Genomic DNA, 24,658 nt, shown 5'->3' on the forward strand with positions numbered 1-24,658 from the left:
ATTACGCGTTCCTAACAATAAGACACGACCCAATCATCAAACCTTTTTTGTGAATAGAGCACGAACAAACATTGTCAAGAAATCCCCTATCTGGAGAATGAGTATTCTCTACAATGCCTTGGAAAAGCGTAACAAAAATATTGATTTGTTCTCTATGCCATATATACAATTTAAAAACTGTGTAATGAAAACAATATCAAATAACAGTCACTGAAGCATGTATAAAAACCTGTATCTCTGAACTCTCTAACTGGGCGCCAGCCTGTTGAGTTCATTATTGAAAATAAATAAATAAATAAAAATATCTTGTTCCGATTAATTCGCACGGGACTGTACTCCTCTACACAGGTCAAAATTTATCGAAAGGAACCATAGACTAGGAAGCGTTATAAATGGCCTATGAAGGATGACAAAAGGATGTCGAAACTGGTGACCACCATTCCATATTCAAGGCATTCCGTTGTTAAAGGAAATTCTCACAAATGCCCCCAAGCATCTCCTGAACCACTTCAGATGCTGCGAGTATCCTGGTTCAAGTGTTTCTCAGTTGTTCTCCTGTGTCTTGTAAACAAGGATCTTCATATGCCCCCAAAGAAACAATCAAGAGGCATTAAATCAGGGGAAAGAGCTGGCCATACAATCAAATCCCTACATCTTATCCATCGCTGGGGGTATGCATGTATAATGTGTCCGAAAAGTCCCCATACCACAAGATCATAGTACATATGTTACGGTACATTCTTTGCCCTGTGAGTTGTCATTCATGCACACGTCACAAGCTGTTCTTTCACAAGCTGTTCTTTAGCAATGTCTGCCCACATCAGCCATGGTGCAATAAAGATCCATCATGTGAGCATTCCATGTTACAACTAACTAGTGGCAGATTTTCAACAGTTGCAACAGGATACATGAAAATACGGGCACAGGGACTTCTCGGACATACTACCTGCTCATGCACAAGTAACAGCTCTTCAGTTTATGCACAACTTTTTCAATCACCTGGACAGAATTAAAATTCCCCTACTCAGAGAGCTCTGGAGCCTCTGATTGCGCTGAAACTTGGTATAGAGGCTATGGAAATCATGGGGAAGCAAATGGTGCCGATGATGATAATTTTCTTTTAAAAAAAAACATTCAGATTTTCACCCCCAGGTGCAAATGTGCTGAAATCTGGTACACAGCAACGTCATCCCAGGAAAAGGTTCAAGTGACCATTCATCACGCTGTCTCACCCTTTAAAAGGGTCATTCATGTTGACAGCACACATATTCAACAATGCTGCGCTGACAACTAAAAAATAAAGTTTTGCATTTTCGACTTGTAGTTGTTATTTCAGTACCATATTTTCACCCTGGCCCGTAGCAAGGATTTTATTTCAGGAGGGGCTCATCCCTTATCAGCAGCCAACATCTAAAGGTGAAAAAGGGGGGAGGGGCTAGAAACCCCAAAGATAAAGTTCTTAGTATATTACAAATTATTATGCAGGATGTTTAATCCTGATAAGTAAAATTAATTACCACTATACACTATTTAAAATATATAAGTATTTGGGGGAGGGGGCGCTTCAGCCCACTTAGCAATATTCGCTTCCCCATGATACGTTTCACAGCAATCCGATGCTTTGAACAGGCCCCAGAGGTCTCTAAGCAAAAAGGTAAAAGTTCCCTGTGCACTTTGCACCATGCCAGGAGATGTATGTAGGGGGAATATGGGGATTAAGGCCCCACACATTCTTCGATTTCTGCCATTTTCTTACTTTTTACTGAAATAAAATTACATTTGAAATGGCATAATTGTAAGATGTTGGGAAGGATCAATGTACACAATCTTCAAAATTTAACATTTTTATTTACAGCCATACTTTGAACAGAAGGTTATGGCAACAAGCATAATTTCACACTCACTGTGAGGATCCTGCTCTGCAGTGTTTCCATGTCAGGAAGTATGTACATACTAATTACATTATTTGTCATCAAAATATTACAATTCTGTACAACTATTTATCTGGCAATGTACATTATGTGTAAATTATATATATATTTATGTACCTAACAAAACTAGTGTTTGATATTCTTATTGTATGTAAAACTAAACTTTTAACCATCCGTATGTTGTTTCTGCATTTTAATGGCTTGGTCTTCCATGAAATCAGAAGCGAGGTTGAATAAATTTAGCTGATGTGGTGTACAAGTCTAACTTATTTATGATTTTATTTTGATGTGAGAAGTGCTACAATAAGCATGGAGTTCTAATGTGGTATATTTGCAGAAATTACTACAGGCATACCACCCACTTTTCTATGAACCTGTGGTGCATTGAAGTGTTTGTGCCATGAGCAGCCAAATCTGCACAAAATAAATTTTACCCAGGTACTCAACATTGTTGTTGGTTTTGAAAAAAATTATGTAAATTTTGATTATTTTTTTTACCATCTCTGGTTTGCGAGCTGTGCATGGCTTGACTCTCATTGAATTTCTTGAGAAGGTAGGTACCAAGAAGTTAATCATAAAATTTGAATCCTAAAGTTATTGGAGAGGTTGGTTAGGGTTAAATGGGGTAAATGCATCTCCAAAATGGGTTAATTTAGCAAGTGTTGCCACTTCTGTTTATACCAGAGAGCAGTTTTTATCAGTTCATTGTGCTATCATGTTTTCCACTCTTAACAGCCACAGTAGCTACAACAGGGAGAGAAGATTTAGAGTGAATTTCATGGGTAATAACATGGCTGAGAAAATGGGTAAACTCAAAACATCATCAATGTTTGCTGGACCTGTTCTGCAGCATTTTCCAAGATTCTGGATAATTATTCTGTTTAAATGCATTCCTAAAGCACTGAAGAAAAATCTTAATGTGCATTTTAGCCCTACTGCCAGGAAAGCTGCTTAGATAACAGGTAATTCCAGGTTCTCTACTTGTTAGATCCCTTGTGGCACCGTACCTACTAAGCTATTACAAATATCCCGGCAACAGGACATCTAAGTCACACGAGGGTCTCCTATATGCTCTGGAAATGTTTTTAAACTGATTTAGCTAATTTTTCTACATAGTTTCCTACTTTGCGATCAATTTTGCCACCTGTCTGGGAACTTCATCAGGCGAACATCATCAGCGAAATTGATCGTGAACAAAAAAAATTATGCAGAAAATGCGCTGCAAGTGATTTAGAATGAACTACCTCTCTCCGCGTAACCACCAAATGGGTATCTTTAGATACAATGCAAATTGATTTAATTTTTCAGAAAATTTTCTGTGTTTTTGAAAAGAAACATTGTCAAGACAGTCCAATAGAATCTTACGCTGCTGGTGCAATCCAAACAATGTAAAAAAGAAAAAGTGAAGTGCACCCCTGTGCTTAGCACTACACCATGAAGGCATATAGGAAGTGTGGGGGTAACACCCCACACTTTCTTGATCTGGCTGTGAGTGATCCAAACAATGTGCAGTGTGAAACTATCAAATTTCACATTTCTTTAACAAAAAACCTGCTATCACAAGCCACGTGACACATATGAAAACATTAACATCACACGTAAACCTCATTGCCAAGGAGACAAGCCACTGAAATGCAGAAACAATTAAAGATATCCATGATCGAAAATCTACTTTTATCTACAACACTACCTTGAAAGTACACATAAATGGCATCCGCTTCTGTTCATAACAGATGATATAAAACTTAACAATCTATTTAAAGCTCGCTATTCTCTAGTGCACAGTAGCAGAACAGGAAAAAAATTCTATTAAACAATATAATGATTGCTACCTGAAAGACTATGTTGTATGAATAAATATGTACATATACTTCTCCTGGTGGCGATTATCCACAAGAAAACTAACAACTACTCTCGTACAGTTATCATGAACCTTGGTCAAGCTTATAAAAGGTTGCTCGTTAGAAACAAACAAGGGTGCTAGGATATTTCCTTTGATGTAGCAAGCACACAATTGCATGAAAGTAGCTAACGTTAATATATAAATGGGGTTAACGGCAGAATAAAATATTGAACACCTCGCTACTTTCTATTAGCTTGGTGCAATAGTAATGGTTGTAGTGTGTGCATACAATTCAAAATAAAGTATCAAATTATTGTTAAACTGGCTTCAACTTAAAAAATAATAATGAAAGATAAAATCTACCCTGAAACTTTTTTTTCTAGACAATCTACTTCAATGGGACTCACCCTAAGCAAAAGCAAAAACTGTTCGTCCTTTGCTTAATTTTGTACACGTGTTATCGTTGGCTGCCTACCCCTCATCACTGATATCACCTCTTCTGCTCTATGGAGTAGACGCTCACGTAGTTGTCCATGCTCCCGGCAGCTAAGCACACTTTATGGGGATGGAAGCTAAGGCAGCTCACAGGACCTATCCTCTGCCCCATGAATCCATCGTGGTATTTTATCACATTTAAAGTTGCCCCACTCATATTGTACACACTGATAAAGGGATTCACTGACCCACTGAAAGAAAAGCAACAAATCAGGTGACAAGCTGTACACACACATACGATGCTCCAAGATTAGAGCTGGTACCTATATTGTTGGGAAACCTCTCCAGAAATCACATGGTGATATCCCTCCACAATCAATTCCCCCATAAGTAAAGGCACGTCCATTTTTGCTTCTCAAATATTTACAGCAGAATTAATAAATTCCCCGTGATTTGCATAACTCACAGAATAATTCAGACCTCACAAGGTGTCCCATCGATAAATAAACCCTGAATTTCATGTTTAAGATTTTATTTCGCATTTTGCAGTTTATTTCACATCGTTTCGTAATGAAACATGGTACCAAATGCACCTCGCACCTTTCAAAAACATGAAAGCTTAGTGTTACAATGTGTTATTTCACATTTTGTTTTTTCATCAAAAACAAAATATGCATGTTGTAATTCTCTGAATGTTTCTACATTCGCATGCAATGTTAATTGGCCATAATCCATTGCCTAGTGCGTTTAACTACACTTATTCTAAAACCACGTTTCTCTTGTCTTCAAATGAACAAATTTCTTGCCAGTGGTGGGAATCAAACCCAAAATATACCTATCCAGGATGGCTACCCACTGAAAATTCTGCACGAATTTTTCTCTGTAGTTGCAACTTTTATTAATCCAAATCCCATTGAATTCTTACATGTTTATAAATGCACCAAGGCAAGTTTTTCACAGGTTTTATTTTTATCAAGGAAGAAAAAAAGCTGCACGAAAAAAACAAAACAGAATTCTCTCAATCTGTTTGCTTTCTTAGTATCCTTTGCAGATTAATCTATCGTACAGATGAAAGATTATTGCAAGATAACATATCTTGAAGTTGATTAGGTAAATTTGAATTTGAAATTATTATACAATTAATAATTTATTGTATATTATTATATCCCGTGACTTCTGTTTGTAGATGTATTTCGAGTCAAGAGTATGTGAAATGATAAATGAAAATCCACACCTTATATGTCGTTTAATTCAATTGAATTAGAATTTTTGGATACATTGGAATTGTACAGAGCCTTTATAGTGTTAATATTTGAATTTATGTGGGTTTTGAGAGGTGGTAAGGTTGAAATAGAGAAAACATCTTGTGTACCCTTTAATTTTTGGAAAGATTGCCTTGAAAATTGTGAATTATACTTGAATTTTATCATGGTCCTAAAGTGGCCACCCTGCTATGATTTTACTTAGGGATGGGCCAATATGAAATTTTGTCCGATACCGATAAAGTACCGATAAAAAATTTACCGATACCGATAACCAATATTCTACCGATCCGATATAAAATTAGAAATGGTCCTTGAAGAACCTGAAATGTTCATTGATCTCCTTAATAAATTGTATCAAGGTGACTGCAGTGCAAAAGAAGTTGCATATTTAGATATTTAATTTTTTAGAAAGTAGAGCATGGAGGTTATCCATAAAAATTACATCAAAATGGTAGCATTTTTGCACTAATTTATCAGATATTTATTGATATATCGGATCAGTAAAATAATCTGTAATTTTACCGATAAACCGAAGCACCGATATGCCTATTTTGGCCGATACCGATAGAGCACCGATTAATCGGTCCCATCCCTAATTTTACTACAAATCCAGTACGCAAACCAGCTATTCCATGGCACCTCCTGAAATTCTGCATAAAATTCTACAGACCAAAACCTCACCTCCTTGTACCACTTTCCTGAGTCACTTAATTCTACTTAGTCCTCAACTGCAACAACTTTACCTTTGAAAAGCAAATCCATAATATGACAACAGGCCCAAGAATTGCCCTATTTTATGCTAACCTTTTCATGGACAAGTGGATTAAAAATACCTTGCCACCTAACCATTTCTCAGACCATGGCCAATATGCAATCATGGTATCTGTGGAATGGATGACTGCTACTTGGAAACAGTCTTGAAGGTTGGATTATGGCAAACCTGAAAAAAGTTCGGGAATTTTGTTTTTACTGAATTTTGACAGACTGGAACTGTTTAGGTGGTCAACGATTGTTGTCCGAGGGTTCTTCACATCTCCACAGAAGAAAAATGTCATAAATAAATGAAAGGGTGGAAGAGAAAAGTGAATGCATGGGTTGGGTGTCAAGGTATTCATAAAAGGGTCAGCATTGGGTGGGGCAATCCTTTTACCTAGAGTTGTAACAGATTTGGAGGTAACAATTGTTCTGAAAGGTAAAGTTGTTAGAGTTGGCTGCCAAACAACTTACCATGCAAACACATTAGCATGTTGATGAACTGCCATAGCAGTCATACCCTGTGAAGTCGGACAGGATGCAACTGATGTGGTTTTCCGAATATCAAAAAAGCGGATGTCGCCAGCTACACTGGAATAAAAAAACGAAAATAATTAATGAAGAGAGGACATGATCAACTGATTATGATAGAGGAATACTGGGTTACTGCTTAAATTGATAATTCTACCAACTCAATATTTCCATAAATGCCCTCAACATGTTTCCATATTTTATTTTATTTTCTTATTGTCATATGAAAGGAAGGATGGCCATATTAGGCCTAACACGTAACTGCCTTTTCCCATCATGACCCCAGCATAAAACCCATAATCTTTCCACTAGTAAGAAACTTAGCAACTGAACTTATCCGCACCACATACCAATCCTTTCTGCATTGTGCCAAGGAACGATCAGTTTCCATCCTGTCTAACAAAAATCCTGTTATTGGGCCTGAGGTGATTGCCACCAAAATTTGACTCATCCTGGCATACTGCCCATTCCAGTGGCAGCAATATGAACTAAAAGCACCTTAAAAAACTGTCCGATCTCTGCAGTCAGGATTTTATGGCTGACTGCCATCTCCACCCACATTATCTCTGAAATCTGCTTGTCCACCTTTACAAGATGCCATCCTGCAAATTCCCCTGTTCCAACATTCAACCCACAAACCCCTCCTCAATATCAAATTTGCAGTCGCAAATACTGCAACCAGTTCACGCACAGATCCACCCCTGTAAGATCCGTGGTTACCAATGACCCCAACTCACCTCAACAAATGGATGTCTTGACCAAAGGCCTCACACTCGCCTCCCAATCAACTGCCTCCTCTTTGATATCCACGCCTTTGGCTTGGATGGCTATACATGTATTTATTGGCAAGGAAACCCCTGTCTCCAAACCATAAGCCACAAAATCCACTCTACCCTCCTCTCCTGCCTACAAGCACCCTCTTCAAAGGTACATCACCCACATAATTTTTACAAGTTTGACAGCTCATTTATAGATGGCCTCCTAGCTGACAAAGGGTCCACCACAGGTGGTCTTGAATGCTCCTGATTATCTGGCTGAAACCACTGAGCAGCTGGCAGACGTCTTCACCTACAATATCACCACTGATGACCTATCAACCCCACACCTGAGCAAAATCCACGATTTCATCCACACCTGAGACCTTCCTGAGGGTCTGACATCCACTCATCCCAGGCAAACGCTCTCCCCCACCCTCAGTTTTCTCTACTGCCCAAAATTTACAAATCAGGTAACCCTATCACACCCCATCATGTCCAGCTACCAATCGAACACAGGACCTTTGGCATGTGAAACTGATAAGTTACCACCGCACTACCAGACCACTTGGCAATCGGACAATACAGTGGAACCTTGATTTTATGTTGTTTCAGGGGACCAAGTTGAAGAAACTTAAAATGGGGGAAAATGTAAAATCGAGGTTTCACTGTATATTTATCTCCTGAGACAAGCATAAAAACTTTGTCGGGAATGGCCAGCTAGTGCATGCTAGAACCTTGACCTAGAAAGTACCCTACCACTACACAAAGTCTTGTCCCAAACTCTATTTCCCAAGCCGTGTCTTCCTTGTTAGTCAACCATGGTTCATGGTCACCCTGACTACAAAACAAATTTCCTAAGCTGCCTTGTACCAAGAAACCTGACACCTACCCCTGTATTTGACATCCAATACCAAAGTCAAAGCACGGCCCCCCTTTTTTTTAACAAAAAAACTACATACATTCTTCTTTACAGAAAACTACATTGGCATTATTTACGGAGACCTCAGCCATCAATCAGGAACACGAAAGGTAAAAAGTGAAGCTTCTAGGTACTTTAAAAAAGGTTTTAAAATGTTGAAATACAACCTTTTAATCTGTTTTATTTAGGCTGAACAGATACCAATACCACTGTTGATACTTGGAAATTGAAATATTTTAAAGTGGTTCAGGATATTTATTAATTTTAAAATATGGTCTTTATATCAGTTCAGTCTAGCAGAGTTGTGCATTAAGATATTCATAATTTCACACGAGATAATCATTTGGTCACAAAATCCTCTCTCCCCACAACGTTGCTGTAAAAAAAAAATTATGAAATTTGCATAATTTCCAGGATATTTACACCCTGTGAAAGTGTTGTGGCCTTTTTGCAGACTCCGAAAAACATTTGAACTGAGTCAACACTGAAAATTTGGAACCTAACCCAGGATGGCTCATAGCTAGGGACGTGAAGTTTTTGCTTTAACGATAACACCAAAAAGTTGAGGAATGCAAAATAAAGTGTTTAAAATGTATTTGGGTAGGTTGAGAAGGCAAGTTTACGGTGTTTCGTAATCGCGAAATAATGCAAATTAAGCCATTTTTCAGAACAACACCAAATTGTGCACTTCAACGCGAAAAATGCCGCATAATATGCAATATAAACTGGGATAACATTTCTTCTATCGTTTCTAGTCTAGTTGGTGATAGTTTGATTCAGAAAAGAATGTCACGCCATACGGACATTTTGTAGGAACGGGAAAATTTTCAGGGAGAAGGATCTGTTGTGTTTCAGGGAAGAGATATATGTATAAAAAATGGTATTTTCAGTTCGCAAGGTTTTTTTTTTTTGGCATTGTTAGGGAACTGCAATGTACATGATTGTGTTCCAAGATTTGGGTGTCATCATTCAATAAACATTTCATATTTAGTGTCTGATGAGATGAAATAGTTCTCCAAATGGAAGAAATTTGGTTATTTCCCACAAAGGTAAGCCATATATTACTTTTTGTCATTAAAACTAAATTTTTGTCTGAATTTTCCAGAACTAAAACAATGTGAAAATCTTAAGTATACAATGAACAGTAAAAATGCATGTAAAAATAACACCGAATTTTGTCGTAAACTGCAAAAAATAACACCCAATTGCAGTAAAATATAACATCAAAATTTAGGAAAAAATAAAACTAAAACTTCACGTCCCTATTATATATTTGAACCATTTATTAAGAAATTGTTATATTTTCATCATGTTAATGTTATTGGCAAGCATCTTATTATTACAGTCAACTCTCGATTCAACGACCTTTCACAGTTCTCGGGAAAAGGGTCGTTATTTCGAAGGGGTCGTTATTGGAATTTGCACCAATTTTCAGCTTAAAGGGAGCTCAAACGGACACAAAGATGCCTAGGAGATGGTAACACCATTTATCCTGGTAGTTATACAACCCGTTATGCACAGGATGCGTGTTGTGAGAAGGAAAATAGAACATGAAAAAGTTTTCACAAAAGAGAATTTAATGTTACTTTGTTTCAATTGTGCACAGTCGTTGCTTTTCCAGGAAATTCTTACACAATTCTAGTTCATGAGAAACCCGTTTGCACTGAGACCAATGAAAAGGAAAATAATCTCTCGCTTATTGCAAGCGAAACTCGAAGAATCTTGACACCAGTCAGACTGGTGCCAGCAAAAGTCGGGAGATAATCGGGCAGAATGAATGTTGGATTTTATACCGGTCTACTGGAGCATTGTCTGTTACAAGATTAACTGGTAAGATTAGATCTCTCGGGAGAAACAACACAACCTCTCTAGGTACCTGACAAAAAAAAAATAAAGGCAGGGCTGTAATTTTCGTTCTGGTTCCGCTGTGTAAAATACATCGTAAAAAAAAGTCACTTTTCTTTGCTTCAACCAACTTCATTCACCCTCCTTCCCCATTCAAGGGAGCAGTCCAAACTCCTTCCTTGACTTGCATTGTAATCCAGCGTGAAAAAGGAAACTCGCAACTTGCGATCTGTTTCACCCAATGCGGACACGTCATTAAACAGCTTGGCAGTCGATAATCATTCGGGTTTGGAATTGAATTTCACTTTAAACTGTATATTTAGTCCCGATTAGCCCATCAGCATAAAATGAACTGAAAACAAGCTTTATGTAACTGCGCATTTTCACATATCAAAATGGTAGATCCTTATTTACTCTCACGTTTTATTTACTCTCACGTTAATCGAAGATTTAATGTTGGATTTAGGAGTATTCTCGATGTCAAACATTTTCCCCTTGAATAATGTCTTTTTAATCAGTCTCGGCAACCATTCCTACATTGAACACTTTTTTTTTTCCTCCACATGAATGGTTCTGAAAAGTGGATGCAAATTAAATTTACATATTTGCTTATCAGAAGGCGCAGAACATGAAGTTATTTTAACTCTTGTTTTCCTTTCTGGAGATCAAATTTCTTTATGGTCAAATCAAAACAGCTTTGCGAGATTCAAAACAATAACTTTTTCCTTCACGCTGGATGAGTCATCGCTGTTATCGGCAAGCAAGAGCTTTGCAGGTGCTAGACAAAACACTGGCGCCAGCTGCATCGTAAAAACAAGGAGACCGGCTGGAAGTTCGAGCAACAGGTGGCGGAAGAGAAAAGTCCCAGCATTTTAAAGATAACGCAACTGTCCAAGACGGAACTTTTAACAGCAGTGTAAAGAAGAAAGAAATGACCCTTGCTTTACCTTTTACCATGCAACAGACAATAATACGGGCAATATTTCCTATGCAGACAACAGCATTAAAATAATAATAATAAATAAATAAACAACTGAAATCTGCAATTATCAACATTGCCGTGCAGACCAGTGGCGGAGAATGAGCTTCGGAAAGGGTAGAGGGTCACTTTTTTTTAATTGTTCTATGGTTTTTGTTCGTTTTCAAGAATATATCTAGAACTGGTTGCCCCATTTTAGACGTCAAAGGAAAGGAAGAGGGGTGGTTCCTTTTCCACACTCTCACCTATAATCAGCCCGCATCAGCAAGAAAATCGTGGCTGAAACAATCTGCATCACCCCCCCCCCCTTTCCGTTTGCTGACAGAAAAAGAGGGAGAAGTCAGTCAGCCAACGGAACACTTTCTTTGCAGATATTACGACATCGACACAATTAGGAAAACGTATGAAGTGGGAAACGGGAGTTATGATGCACGTAAGATCGAAGTAAACTTTTGTGGAAACCTGGATGACAACACATTAAGCAGGTTGACGATCTTTAGTTATGCGGTTTTGATTATCTCTATCAGTTTCGCTTTTTTATGAAGTGTTGCAGGGAACAAAGAACAAGTTTTGAATGAAAGCGGTTACCGGAAGTTGTCTACAAGGCCGAGAGTTGCTCACTCACGGGAACCTGCTGAACTCTAGGTCAGAGCTGGACAGATGGGCCAGACTTCCAGGCACCACGCATCTGTATTTTCGAACATTCCTGCACTCTGATCTCTCAAGATGATGTATTTATCGATGAAAGAGCTTGACCTGCCATACACATTGGCAAAGACTGCAAGTCCAGCAGTCATTTCCCCCCCTCCCCGTGAGTTTTCAGCAGCTCTTAGGACAAGGAAACAAGTCAAGTCGATTTAAAATAACATCCAAGCACATTCGATCTTCTCTTCTCGCGTATCCAAGAGAAAGCGTGGCAAAACAAGCCTGGCACGTTGGGTAGCGGCCGTCGGGTGCAAGGTAACATTGGTGCGCTTGAGGGAGGGGAGGGCAGAGGTCAAGTGCTATTGGATATCTCTCAAGCATGGTGTGGTGGTGTCTATTTTTAGTTCAGGCCTAATTGTGAGCGGTAGAGCACTTGTAAAGGGAATGAGTGGAGGAAAAAACAATGCAGTTTTCGGCCGATTTCCTTCAATTTTTCAACTTTTTTTCCCCAAATTTTTCTATTTTTTTCTAAATTTTACTTCGAGAGGGTCGTTATACCCGGGGTCGTAGAATCGAGAGTTGACTGTATTATTATAGGAAGGTTACTTACGATCCACTGATCACTTGTCCCCTGCCGTCAGAAAGGCCATGTAGATGTGCACCTACCACCCACGCCGAATGCTCCCGCCACGTCATGACCCTACTGTCTTGTGGTGGACATCTTCTGTCAAACAGCCTCACAGATCCATCACCACAGCCAACTGCTATCAAGGAACTTCCTACAATAATAAAGGAAGTCAACGGTTGTTAATACATATACATGTGCACATACATGTTATCATACAATTAATATATACCATACAAAAACATATTTGAGGTTGTTTTCTATTTAACTCCCCCAACTGTAATAACAAAGCTTGGTTAACAATGATATTTTGGAGTTCCCACTTGGGATCAAACCTGGGACCGCTAACACCAAAGAAGAGAGTTCTAACTATGAAGCTAAACACGATCAAAGGAAGTAAATACAACAAACTTTTGCATATTTATTTAAAGTAAAGAGAAATGCAATATAATCTGACTACTCCGTGGAAGCATAGCATGCTAAGATACCAGATGTTCCGGGTTCAAATCTCAGCTGGGACCTGGATGTTCTTTGTTAGTGTCCCGTCATCAATATCATCACCCATAGTGATCTTCGTGATTAGCCAAAAGTGGCAGAAAAGTGAAGTAAAATAAACCAAATCAAATGCAGTGACAAAGTGGAACGATATGTGTACAGATTCAATTATTTCATTACATGAGAAGAATAAGATCATGTAATTGGAGTACACATATCTCTGGTAAAAAAAATGTCAGTAAAAAAATATTAACTGAATTTTAAGTTCAAATCTGGTATATAAAAATGACACACTGGTGATGTTATGGCAAATAAAATATCTGATTTGATTTGGAAACATTACGCTTATTATAGAAAATAAAAATTTACATTCTAAGAAGTATATTTATAATCTCTGCCTCTGTGAAAGGATTGGAGCATAGTGCAGTAAATCATTTAAGCACAATAAAACCAATTGTGTGCCAGGTGAAGAAACATGACAAGATACCATCTTGAACATATCTTGCTTGGTTTTATTCCCTGTATATTAAACCTACCTCTGTTGTACACCATTACCTTCCTGACCCTGTACCGTTATTATTTTTCTGCACACTTGCACAATAGTTGATGAAGGCCATCATTGTCTGTGTAAATTCAGTTTGGAGTCAGACGTACTAACGGGTGGGAGTGCAGCATTCTGAAGCTTGAAATAGAAGGTAAAGGTAAAGTGTTCCCCTGTGTTTAGCACCATGCCATGAAGGCATATAGGGGGTGTGGGGGTAACGCCCCACACTTTCTTGATCCGGTCATGAGTAGGGGTGATGTGATCAGCACCATGCCCCTGACTGCCTTTACCCCCCAGGTTTCCCCAGGTACCCATGTTATTCGATGCTGGGTGGGCACTTCCGTTAGAAAAGTTCCCAGATTTGAACCAGCCGGGGATCGAACCCGGGACCTTTAGCATGGTAGTCAGATGCATTACTGACTGAGCCACCGCGGCCACTTGAAATAGAACCAGTGTGAATTCATTTAAATTCTGTCGCATCTCACAAGTTTGGTATCTAAATTTCTTGTTGTTCATGGTGAATACAAAGTAATTTGTACCTTATGTTCAACACTGACACTTATCATTTCAAGTGTTCTAGTATATTTTCCACATTTTATATTCATTTATGGCAATCCAGACTGAATATAACAACAGGGTCAGACTGACTCATGTCTACAAACCATGTAACAAAAATATGTGTGTACAGGTGATGAGTTAAGAATGGTGACCCCCCCCACACACACACAAAAGTACAAGGGTATGTATTTACCTTGCAAATCAGTGGACACACTAGTTACACAGCTATCTGCTCCTGTTGGGATATCTTGTACTTTGAGCTCCCGCTGCGCATCCCAGATGCGAATAATGCGAACGTCCCCTGTCACCACCAGTTGCTGTGACTGCTGCTCCCACGATAGCACCAGGCCTGCACCTGTCAATGAAAATTAAAGCGTATTAATGCATATAAAAAAGAAACTGTATGTACACTATATAACCTAATGTGTAAAAATTGTATCATGAAAATTCTGGAAAATCCCCAATATACCTAGACTCTATGACTAGAAAAAAAGAGAGAGAGAGAAAGAGAGAGCGCTTCTGATATATATTTGATAAACACAAAACTAAATTCTCAAAATCTTTGAATGTGCACTTTTGTTTTCTTGAACAAGATGACTTACTAAACAGGAAATGTATTTATAATTTCCACACCAAAGTCAAGCTAACAGAACAAGTAAAGGGTGTTTCATAAAGTGTGCAGGTTTTAAATTGCTAGTCATTTTTTTATTATTTGAAATTTGGCAACACTGGTCTTATCATTTTAGTTATCTCTTAACATTTCGATTATTAATTGAGCAATTTTTGTTTTTCTTCAGATGTTCAGTTGAGTTGCCATCAAGCGGTTCACTATCGAGCAACGTGTTGTTATTTTGAAAACACATTACAGAAACGGGGAGTGGCCTGCGCTGGATGAACTGGAAACCGTGAATATGTGATTTCCCGTACTTTTCTATTGTTGTCGGGGTGCCAGGAACAAACATCCGTTAAGCAAACAATGCATGGCTACCGCATAGTCGACAGTTTAGGAACTGTCTCTGCGTAGCACTCCCCGTTTCTGTAATGAGTTTTCAAAATAATGACACGTTGCTTGATAGTGAACCGCTCCGTGGCAACTCAACTGAACATCTGGGGAAAAAAATTCAATTAATAATCGGAATGTTAAGAGATAATGAAAATGATAAGAACAGTGTTTCCAACCTTAAAACAAAAAAAATGACAAGCGATTTAAAAACTGCACACTTTATGAAACACCCTTTATACATTATCCTGAAATAAAACTATTTTGAAAATTAATTTTTATCCCTCGGAGAGACAGAAAGATCATTTAGCAAGACATCTGGTTACATCATACATTAAGGTGGTGAATGAACCATTTATGTTCTTCATGGAACGTAAGTAATTTTATATCAAATTGGTAGAATATCAGCATCAGTGAATTTTATGGGTCCACTATATTTTGGTGATTAACATTTGGTGCCTTTCTCTTTACACACTCTTTCACCTCTGCCCTCTGGCAATCACTTTCAAACTAAATGCTGGATTTCTGTACAGTGAAATGAAGACCACTGCCAGTGAAATGCAAGAAAGCTGCTAACAACTTTTGGGAAGATTTTTAGAGCCTACTGAAGCTGATGCTTTTTTCCTGCTTTTTAAAGCTGAAGTTCTCAGTCAGACTTTGGAATCACTCGAAGCTATCCTAAATGGAGATGGAAAAACAAACTACGCTGTGGAGGGTTGGCATTGAGGATTCCAGTTGCATGTTTCCACTGACCATCCCACGATTTGGAAATTCCTGGAAGTCCTGCATCGAGAAGTAGTACTCAAGAAACTCATTACGGACAGCTAATCAGCGGTAACACCGAGCAACAGAGAAAGAAGTACAAAGACTGTTGCGTTCGACTTGAAACACTTCTGGCTGCTTTGATGGGACAAACATCGTTCGCTACTTAAGAGGTGTTACCCATAACATTTCCATGTAACATTGCCTGCATGTAAGGAACATAATCAAGAGCAATCAATTCAAAAGAACATTAATTTGTTTCTGTACACAAAGTTACATGTTGCTTGCACCAAAATGTCCTGGTGCCTGAGTGTGTGGCACCAAAATGTCCAACTCCTGAATTTTATACCAGTACCGGCAAAAAAATTTATTTTGGTTCATCCTTAGTGCATATATTTTACGTAATGTAACAGTCATTAATTCTCATACAACATACTGAATCAGAGCCAAAATAAAGGCTATACTAACAACAGTTATAATAGTAGAGTCTCACCGTTTGTACCCTGTGATGCAGGTTTAATTTCTGTAAGAGCTTGCCATGCTGTGACTAGAACTGGTTCCCTTCCAAGGGCAGGAGTGTAATTCTTCCACAGTTTAATAGCACCATCGTCTGATCCCACCAGCAACAAAGCAACATCGTGCCCATTTACAAAATCCAGAGCCGTGATCCGAGCACCTTTGACACTATGGTTCCAGCAGTAGCTCAGTTTAGTACCATGCTGCCAGTCCCATATTCTGAAATAATGCATAAAATTACAAAAATCTATAAAACATATCAAATGCACCAATGGCTTTTAATATATGATGCTTGGAAATATGTTCTTTAAAATATTGAAAATAGGGATGGAACAGATTAATCGGTACTCTATCGGTGTCGACTGATATATGCACTCAGTTTATTGGTAAAGTTACCGATAATTTTATTGAACCAAAATATATATGGGGCATTCCTTGTGAAAGTGCCCCTGAACCTCAATTTTTGAAATTAAATGCAATACTGTAACTTTATCCTATCTAAAATTGTCATTTGGATAAAAATTCAAGTATTATACATAATAACTAACTAACTCTCTAGCCTTCTTAAACCCGAAGGTTCATGGCTGCAGCAACACAGGCCTTCCATGTTTCCCTATCTTGAGCAAGATCTATATACTCTTTTCCATCCCTACCGATTTCCTTTAGGTCCATCTCAACGTTGTCCCTCCATCTTCGTCTTGGCCTTCCTACAGGTCTCTTATCATCAGGTTTCCCAACAAGAATCCTGTAAACGCCTCTTTCCTCTCCCATTCGTGCCACATGGCCTGCCCACCTAAGTCTTCTTGATTTAATTATTCTAATAACATCTGGACATGAATACAAATTATGTAGTTCTAAATTATGTAACCTTCTCCACTCACCTGTCTCCTTATCCCTTTTAGGTCCAAAGATTTTCCTAAGGATCTTATTTTCAAATACTCTCAATTTATGTTCCTCTTTCAATGTAAGGGACCAAGTTTCACATCCATATAATACTACAGGCAAAATTACGGTTTTGTATATTTTAACTTTTAGTTTCTTAGATATTAAACGAGAAGACAAAAGTTTATGAAGAGAGAAGTAACATGCATTTCCTGAATTAAGCCTACTTTTTATTTCCTCTTTAATATAATTTTCATTTGTTAATATTACTCCTAAGTATTTGAATTTGGAAACTGGTTCAAACGAGTTGTTATCAATAATTAGATTTTGATTATTACCTAACACTTGGTTTCGGCCTGTAAGCATATATTTAGTTTTCTCTTTGTTAACTTCCAAACCTATCTCTTTAGCAGTTTTGAAAAATATTTTAGCATTATTCTTAATTGTATTCACATCATCCCCCAGTAAGTCTACATCATCTGCATATGCTAACAACTGAGTCACACCATTTAGTTTTAGTCCTTCTTTAGTTTCGTTTACCTTCCTAACAGCATATTCTAAGGCAAAATTAAAGAGCAATGGAGATAATGCATCTCCTTGTTTTAACCCATTATGAATTGTAAATTTGTCAGACATATTAATATACATATTATTATACATAATTAAGTTAGAAATTAGAAGATATTTTACATATTGATCGTTTATTTTAACTTTCTGACATACTTTTCTTTTCTGTTGTCTCTCACCTGTAAGACCAAAAACAATTTATTTTCCCCCTACTCCACTAATATTCAAAGGTCAATTACCTTCTCTGTTTGTCTTAAATAATTTACTTCCCATCATTTGACAATTCACAGAATTGCAGACATACAATGTTTGGTGAAACCTTTTTTCTGCTGCCCATCATACGGAAACACTTTCGCCATAAATCACACACTGTACTCTTGGGATCACCAGTAACAAACTGGAATTAATAAATTCCTAATTTGAAGAAGAAAAAGAAGAATACACACCCATAGTAGTCCTTGCTGGCTACTGCCAGGTGGGGATCGTAAGGATGGAACTGTACTATTGCAGGAATATTTTGGCTTCTGTTAATGAAGACCTGATCGTCCAGGCGGGAGTGGACTATCCTCTTCTGCTCATCTGACGCCTCTCTTCGTAAATGAGCATTTCGCAGAAACCTTTGGGAACATTCATCATTATAAACAACAGTAAACAAGATTGTACTCATTCCCAAAATCAAAATTAAATAGAAAAGGAAGGGCATGTTATTTGCACTCATGTTGTTTTTAGAAATATTGAGCAGCTTAATGGTAACGAAATGAAGATAAATAATACGAGGGTTTGGTCAAAAGTCATGGCAAATATTTTTTATTTTCGTGAGAAATATGAACAATGCAGATCATGTGATGGATTGATGGAATTTGAAATTTTGGGTGCATCACCACTTAGGCTATTTTCCACCCGTCAGATTATACAGGGTCCAGCCCCTTACCATAATTAAAATATAACTAATATAACACAACTGTAATGTCGAGGGCCTAAAATATTCTTACTTAGGTTAAAAGCTGAGGCTGTAAAGGGGCACACAGCACATCTAAGGACAAAACACAGGACAACACACACAAGGATTATTCTGGCAGTAGGTCCAGATGCTGGAGCCTCATTAGTAGAAGCATGCAAATTTCGTTTTGGACGAAAACACGAAATATGAAATAACATGCTGTAATGTTCATTTTTCATGTTTCTGAAAGGTGTGAGGTGCATTTTGCTACCCTGTTTTGTCACGAAATAATGCGAAATGTACTGCAATATACGAAATATACTCTTAAACACGAAATTTACAGTTTATATACCAATGCAACACTTTCTGAAGTCTGAAGTATCCTGTGAGTTATGCAATTCACGGAAAAATTAATTCTGCTGTAAATATTTGAGAAGCAAAAATGGAACGCTTTACACAGGAATAAACTTAATACTCTGATAACTACATACAGGAAAACCTCGTTAATACGAAGTTCAAGGGACCAAAAAATGTCAACTTCATATTAAATGACTTTGAGTTATCCAAACTTTTCAACATGGCGCCTGTTTTCAGGTGTAAACAAAGTAGAGTATAAATTACCCCCACAAACAATGTTTTATACTTGGTGGTAGCGTTTTAAAGAAAGTGTAAAAAATGTTTACGCGGACCCAAAGATTCCTGGAGACCATTAACACCATTTATCCTGCCTAGTTATACAACCGGTTATGCACGGGATGCATGTCGTGGCAAAAAGTCTTATAAAAAACGGTATTTTCTTTTAATTGTGCAAAATCGTTGCTCTTCCACGAAATTCTTACAATTTTAGTTCATAAGAAACCCGTTTGCACGGAGACCTACGGAAAGGAAAACAATCTCGTTTATTGCAAGAAGTGAAACTCTGAAGAATCTTGACAATAGTCCAACTGGCGCGAGCAAGAGACGGGAGATAATTGGACAGAATGAATATTGGATTTTATGTGCCTTCACTAGAACATTGTCCGTTACAGGATTAACTGGTAAGAGAAGATTCTCCTGGGAGAGAACACAACCTTTCCCTGGCACAAAAAAAAAAAAAAAAAAAAAAAAAAAATCGGTGCTGTAAATTTCGTTCTGGTTCGGCTGTCTAAAACACATCATAAAAAAAGTCACGTATTCTTTGCTTCAGTTAACTTCATATTCGCCCCCTCCCCCTTTGCAGGGATCAGTTCAAACTCTTCCTCAGCTTGCATTGTAATCCATTGAAAAAGTAAACACACAACTTGCGATCTGTTTGCACCGAATGTGTATCCTAGGACACATTAAACAGTGCTGGACTCGATAATCACTCTGGTTTGGATCCCACTTTAAACTGTATATTTAGTCCCTCTTAGCTCATCAGCATAAAATGAACTAAAAACAAGCTTTACGAAACTTGCGTATTTTCAGATTAATCGACAATTTATTGTAGGTTTCAGGAGTATTCTGGAGGTCAAACACTCGCTTTTTTTTTTTTCCCAGCAGCACGCTAATGGTTCTGAAGAAAAGCGGGGATTATATGGCTTTGCGAGATTCAAAACAATGACCCTCGCACTGGATGAGTCATTGCAGTTATCGGCAAGCGACGGCTTTCCAGATGCTAGACTAAACACTGGTGCCAGCTGCAGCATAAACACAATGAGACCGGCTGGAAGTTAGAGCAGCAGGTGGCAGAAGGGAAATCATCGGCATTTTAAAGATAACGCAGTTGTCAAAAACAAGAAAGAGGGACCTGAATTCTGCAATTATCACATTTCCATGCACACCAATGGCGGATAATGAGCTGTTGTAGGAGAAGGAAGGGAGTCACTTTTCTTTTACTTATCATGCGGGTTTTTGTTCGTTTTGAAGAAGTTATTCAGAACTGGTTGCTTTTTTTTTTACGCCAAAGGAAAGGAGCCCGTGTCCGCACACGAGCAAGAAAATCGTGGCCGAAACAATTAGCAATGGACCCCCCCCCCCCCCCGTTTGGTGGTAGCAAAAGGGGAGAAGTCACTCAGACAACAAAAAAACTGTTTTGGCAAATTTTATGACCGGCACAGTAGGGAGCGGTAAACTGGAGATGTAACATACGTAAGATTGACGTCAACTTTTGCGGGAAACCTAGATGACAACGCATTAAGCGGGTTGACCATCTTTAGTTGGCCTATGCAGCTTTGATTATCTGTAACAGTTTCCCTTTTTTTATGAAGTTCTACAGGGCACAAAGAACACGCTTTTAATGAAAGTGGTTACCGGAAGTTGTCGTCTACCAGGCCAAAAGTTGCTCGCTCACGGGAAATTGCTGTATCTCGAGCTCAGAGCTAGACAGATGGGTGAGACTTCCAGGCACCACGCATCTTGTATTTTGGAACATTCCTACGATCTTATCTCGCATTTCTCATCTAGCACTGGTGAATATTTCCAAGGTGGCGCATTCAGCGGGGAAAGAGCTTGACCTCCCATGCACATTGACAAAGAATGTCAATGTCCAGTGGGCATTTTGGGCTGCTTCCCTCGAGTTGTCAGCAGCTCTTAGGACAAGGAAACATGTCAAGGTCAAGTTAAAATAACGTCCAAGCTCTTTCCACATTCAATCTTCTCTTGTCGACTTATAATAATAATAATAATAATAAATTTTCTTTATTCAGCGGGCGAGGTTCAGCCAAGGGCTGCTCTGCCACCTAACCCTTGTCAATATGAGAATACATATGAGATGATTATAAACTTATGGAGTAGTAAGCTAAACGTAAAATAATAATAATAATAATAAAAATAAAAAATGAAGAAAGAAAAAAATACATAGGAATTAGTTGCATACAAAAAAAAAGTGTAACTAGAAATAAAAAAGACAATAGTAATAATAATACAATTCCTTATAGTGAGTGACTTGATACCTTCAGTATGTGCCTCGACTCTGCCATTGTTCCATTAACAGCAGATCTTTCATTTTACCTTTAAAATATAATGGGTTCTTTACACTAGCGATATTTGCAGGCAATGCATTCCATGCTTTGGGAGCCGAAAAAGGAGAAAGAGGATTTGTAGGCCGTGGTAGAGTGATGGGGTAAATCAAAGTTGTTCCGCTTACGGGTAACATACTGATGGATTTCCCTACGGGAATGCATCTTCTCAAACAGGTACTGTGGTTTACCTTCTGTCAGTATGCGGCGTATAAAACAGAGATAGTGCAACTTCCTTCTGTTTGCCATGGTAAGAACCTGATTATTATTTAAGAATGGAAGAATATGATCGGATCTTTTTGCTTGAAAAATGTATCGGAAGCAGGCATTTTGCACCATTTGTATTTTTTTACTGAGTTTTTGCGAGAGTTGAGGGCCGAAAACATTATCGCAATAGTCGAACAATGGGTAGATTAACGCTTGGATGAGCCTTAGCTTGCATTCCGCAGGGAGGAAGTCACGGAAATGATTCAGATTCCTAAGTGTTCCATAAGCTTTCCTACATTGCGTCTTTACATGTTCTGTCCAATCAAAAATTTTGTCAAAAATCAGACCAAGATTTTTAGCAGTGTTATTCCTGACAATGGGCAAATTGTTTATTTTGAACTCGAACTTAATATTTTTAATTAACGACCTTGAATAATTAGAACCAATGATCATGAAAGTGGATTTTTCTGGATTTATTTTAAGACCGTTAGATACACACCAGTTACTGATGATGTTCAAGTCAGAATTTAGTGACTGAAGCTTATGTTCCAACGAAGCGTAATGATCTGAGAAATATAACTGGGTATCGTCTGCGTAAAAATGTGGAGTGAAGAATTTTATAACTTGCTGCAAATCTGCAGTGTAAAGGGTGAAGAGGAGGGGGCCTAATATCGAATGTCTACTTCGAACTAAGCGAAACCAGTTTTGCGGAAGGGTCTTGTAAACAACTTTGTATTAAAAATTATCTGTATTTCAATTTATCCGTACTGAAATACATTATAAATCCTATCTTATTGGCTGGGGAATGGGAAGAACTTTGGATTAAAGGGTACTTCGTATTAACCAATATCGTATTAACGAGGTTTTCCTGTACATGTAAATGTGCTATTAGAAGGGGTAAGTTTATTTTGTGTAATAAGTGCAGTTTTTAAATCAAATTTATGATTATATTCACAATTTTAATACCGAAATGTCATTTTATATAGCACTTTTGATGTGATTATTCACCGCTATAACACCGAAATTTTGCTTTTTTATTTACCAAAAATATGTGCCTCTACTCAATAGTCTGCAAAATGCAGTCCAGGGTGTACTATGTGGAAGTGAGGTTGACACTTGGGTGCACTACATGGAAGGGTCACCCTTTACACCCTGCAGATCATGTGTACCAGGTGTAGGATAGGGAAGCGAGGAAAGCATCCTTAAAAATAGCGTTTCATGCCACAAGTGTTTACAAATCAGAAAGCATATATTAGCTTATAGGAACAAAAGAGGAGCACACTACGGTAGGCCACTATTCCCTCAGTTTCCACCAGCTTCCTGTGTCATTCTCTGGCATTTCTGTCCTGAAGAACGGTTATTTTGACACACGAACAATGTTCATGTTGACAGAAGTTGACTCAACAAAGAATTACCGTTGCCCTCTGTACAATAAGCATTCATCACACAGTCATCTAGTAACATGTTCACATACTACGGGTGCTATTTTCTCTGGAACAGACATCATATTATGATACCACTGTTTAACTTTGAGAAAAAAATACCGCTGCCATGACTTATGCCTCAGCCCTCGTAATAATAAATAAAATTGTAAAATAACAGGAGATAACTGCACATGATCCATGAAGAACCTGAATGCTTAATTCACCTACTTAATGTGTATAACCAGGCATGTTTTGTCTTCGAAAACAAACAAATGGCAGAATTTTACACTAAATTTAAGGCTACCTGCATAAATATCAGATTAGTAAAATTAAGTTCTGGTGTAAATGTTTACTATTTTATATCTAATGAATTCACTAATGAAAAACTGTTAATGTGGAAGAATTGTGTGTTAAGATTAACATTAATAACTTAAAATGAGTGACGGGAAACATAGATTTGAATGTCTTTGAAGCTTCGTTCATTGCAAAAAAACAATGGAATAAATTAAATAATGAAAATGGTAACATGCAGTAGGTGGAGTAGGCCACCATCTTTAAAACTTGATGTAACGGAAAACATCAAGAATATCTGTGAAAGCAATGATGATTTTGAATTGCATGATGATATTTAGGATTCATAATTTTTTAAAAAAAGGTGATCATTTTTTTATCTGAAATAATAATAAATCAGACTACTTATTTCACAGTTAAGTTGCTATATTACAACAATGTAACATTTACAACATCCATTGTATAACTGATTCTTTTTTGTTAATTTTTTTTTAACCATTGTTATAACTATCCTTAATCAAACTAAAAATAAATGTCTGATGAAGGGAGCGTGTGTTCTCCTGAAACATCACAATGAAAAACTATGTTTTTATCCTTGTAATAACCGTAGACTACAAGAGAAATGAAGAAAAAGAAAATTAATAACTTCAAAATATTTGGAAAATTCTGAAATGTCTGATTATCACTGCTTGTGCAAATGAAACACCACCACATACCTCCATTCTCTTTCGTAATGCAGTTTACTCTCGTTGTCTGCATCCTCTACATACTTTCCCACAGGTTGAGCAAAGAACTTGCAGCTCCACTCCACAAAGTGGGTTTTTACCAAAGAAGAACGTCTCTTTTGAGAATCTTCATTTTCTTCTGAAATCTGAAACAATGAAATGGCTAAAGTACAAAAAAGAAATGCACTCTTCAGTACAAGCATTTATACGAGGGTCATCCAGAAAATAAAGACCGTTTGG

At 37.8% G+C, this 24,658-nt stretch overlaps 1 protein-coding gene across 2 annotated transcripts in view; it reads right to left on the reverse strand.

Annotated features, from left to right (window-relative positions):
* Window positions 1–1,853: 1,853 nt before the first annotated feature.
* Window positions 1,854–24,658, reverse strand: part of raptor (regulatory associated protein of MTOR complex 1) — a 64,887-nt gene continuing 42,082 nt past the window's right edge. For both annotated transcript variants that reach the window (XM_083110809.1, XM_083110808.1), the window contains exons 19-25: window positions 24,410–24,564; window positions 18,300–18,470; window positions 16,382–16,623; window positions 14,320–14,481; window positions 12,515–12,683; window positions 6,702–6,818; window positions 1,854–4,460 (exon numbers count right to left, since the gene is read on the reverse strand). In XM_083110809.1, the coding sequence (XP_082966935.1) occupies window positions 4,265–4,460; window positions 6,702–6,818; window positions 12,515–12,683; window positions 14,320–14,481; window positions 16,382–16,623; window positions 18,300–18,470; window positions 24,410–24,564 (1,212 nt within the window). In that variant the 3' untranslated portion in view covers window positions 1,854–4,264. The remainder of the gene's footprint in view (window positions 4,461–6,701; window positions 6,819–12,514; window positions 12,684–14,319; window positions 14,482–16,381; window positions 16,624–18,299; window positions 18,471–24,409; window positions 24,565–24,658) is intronic.

This window comes from Lepisma saccharinum, chromosome 24 (genome assembly GCF_977018435.1).
Source record: "Lepisma saccharinum chromosome 24, izLepSacc3.1, whole genome shotgun sequence".
Lineage (NCBI taxonomy): Eukaryota > Metazoa > Arthropoda > Insecta > Zygentoma > Lepismatidae > Lepisma > Lepisma saccharinum.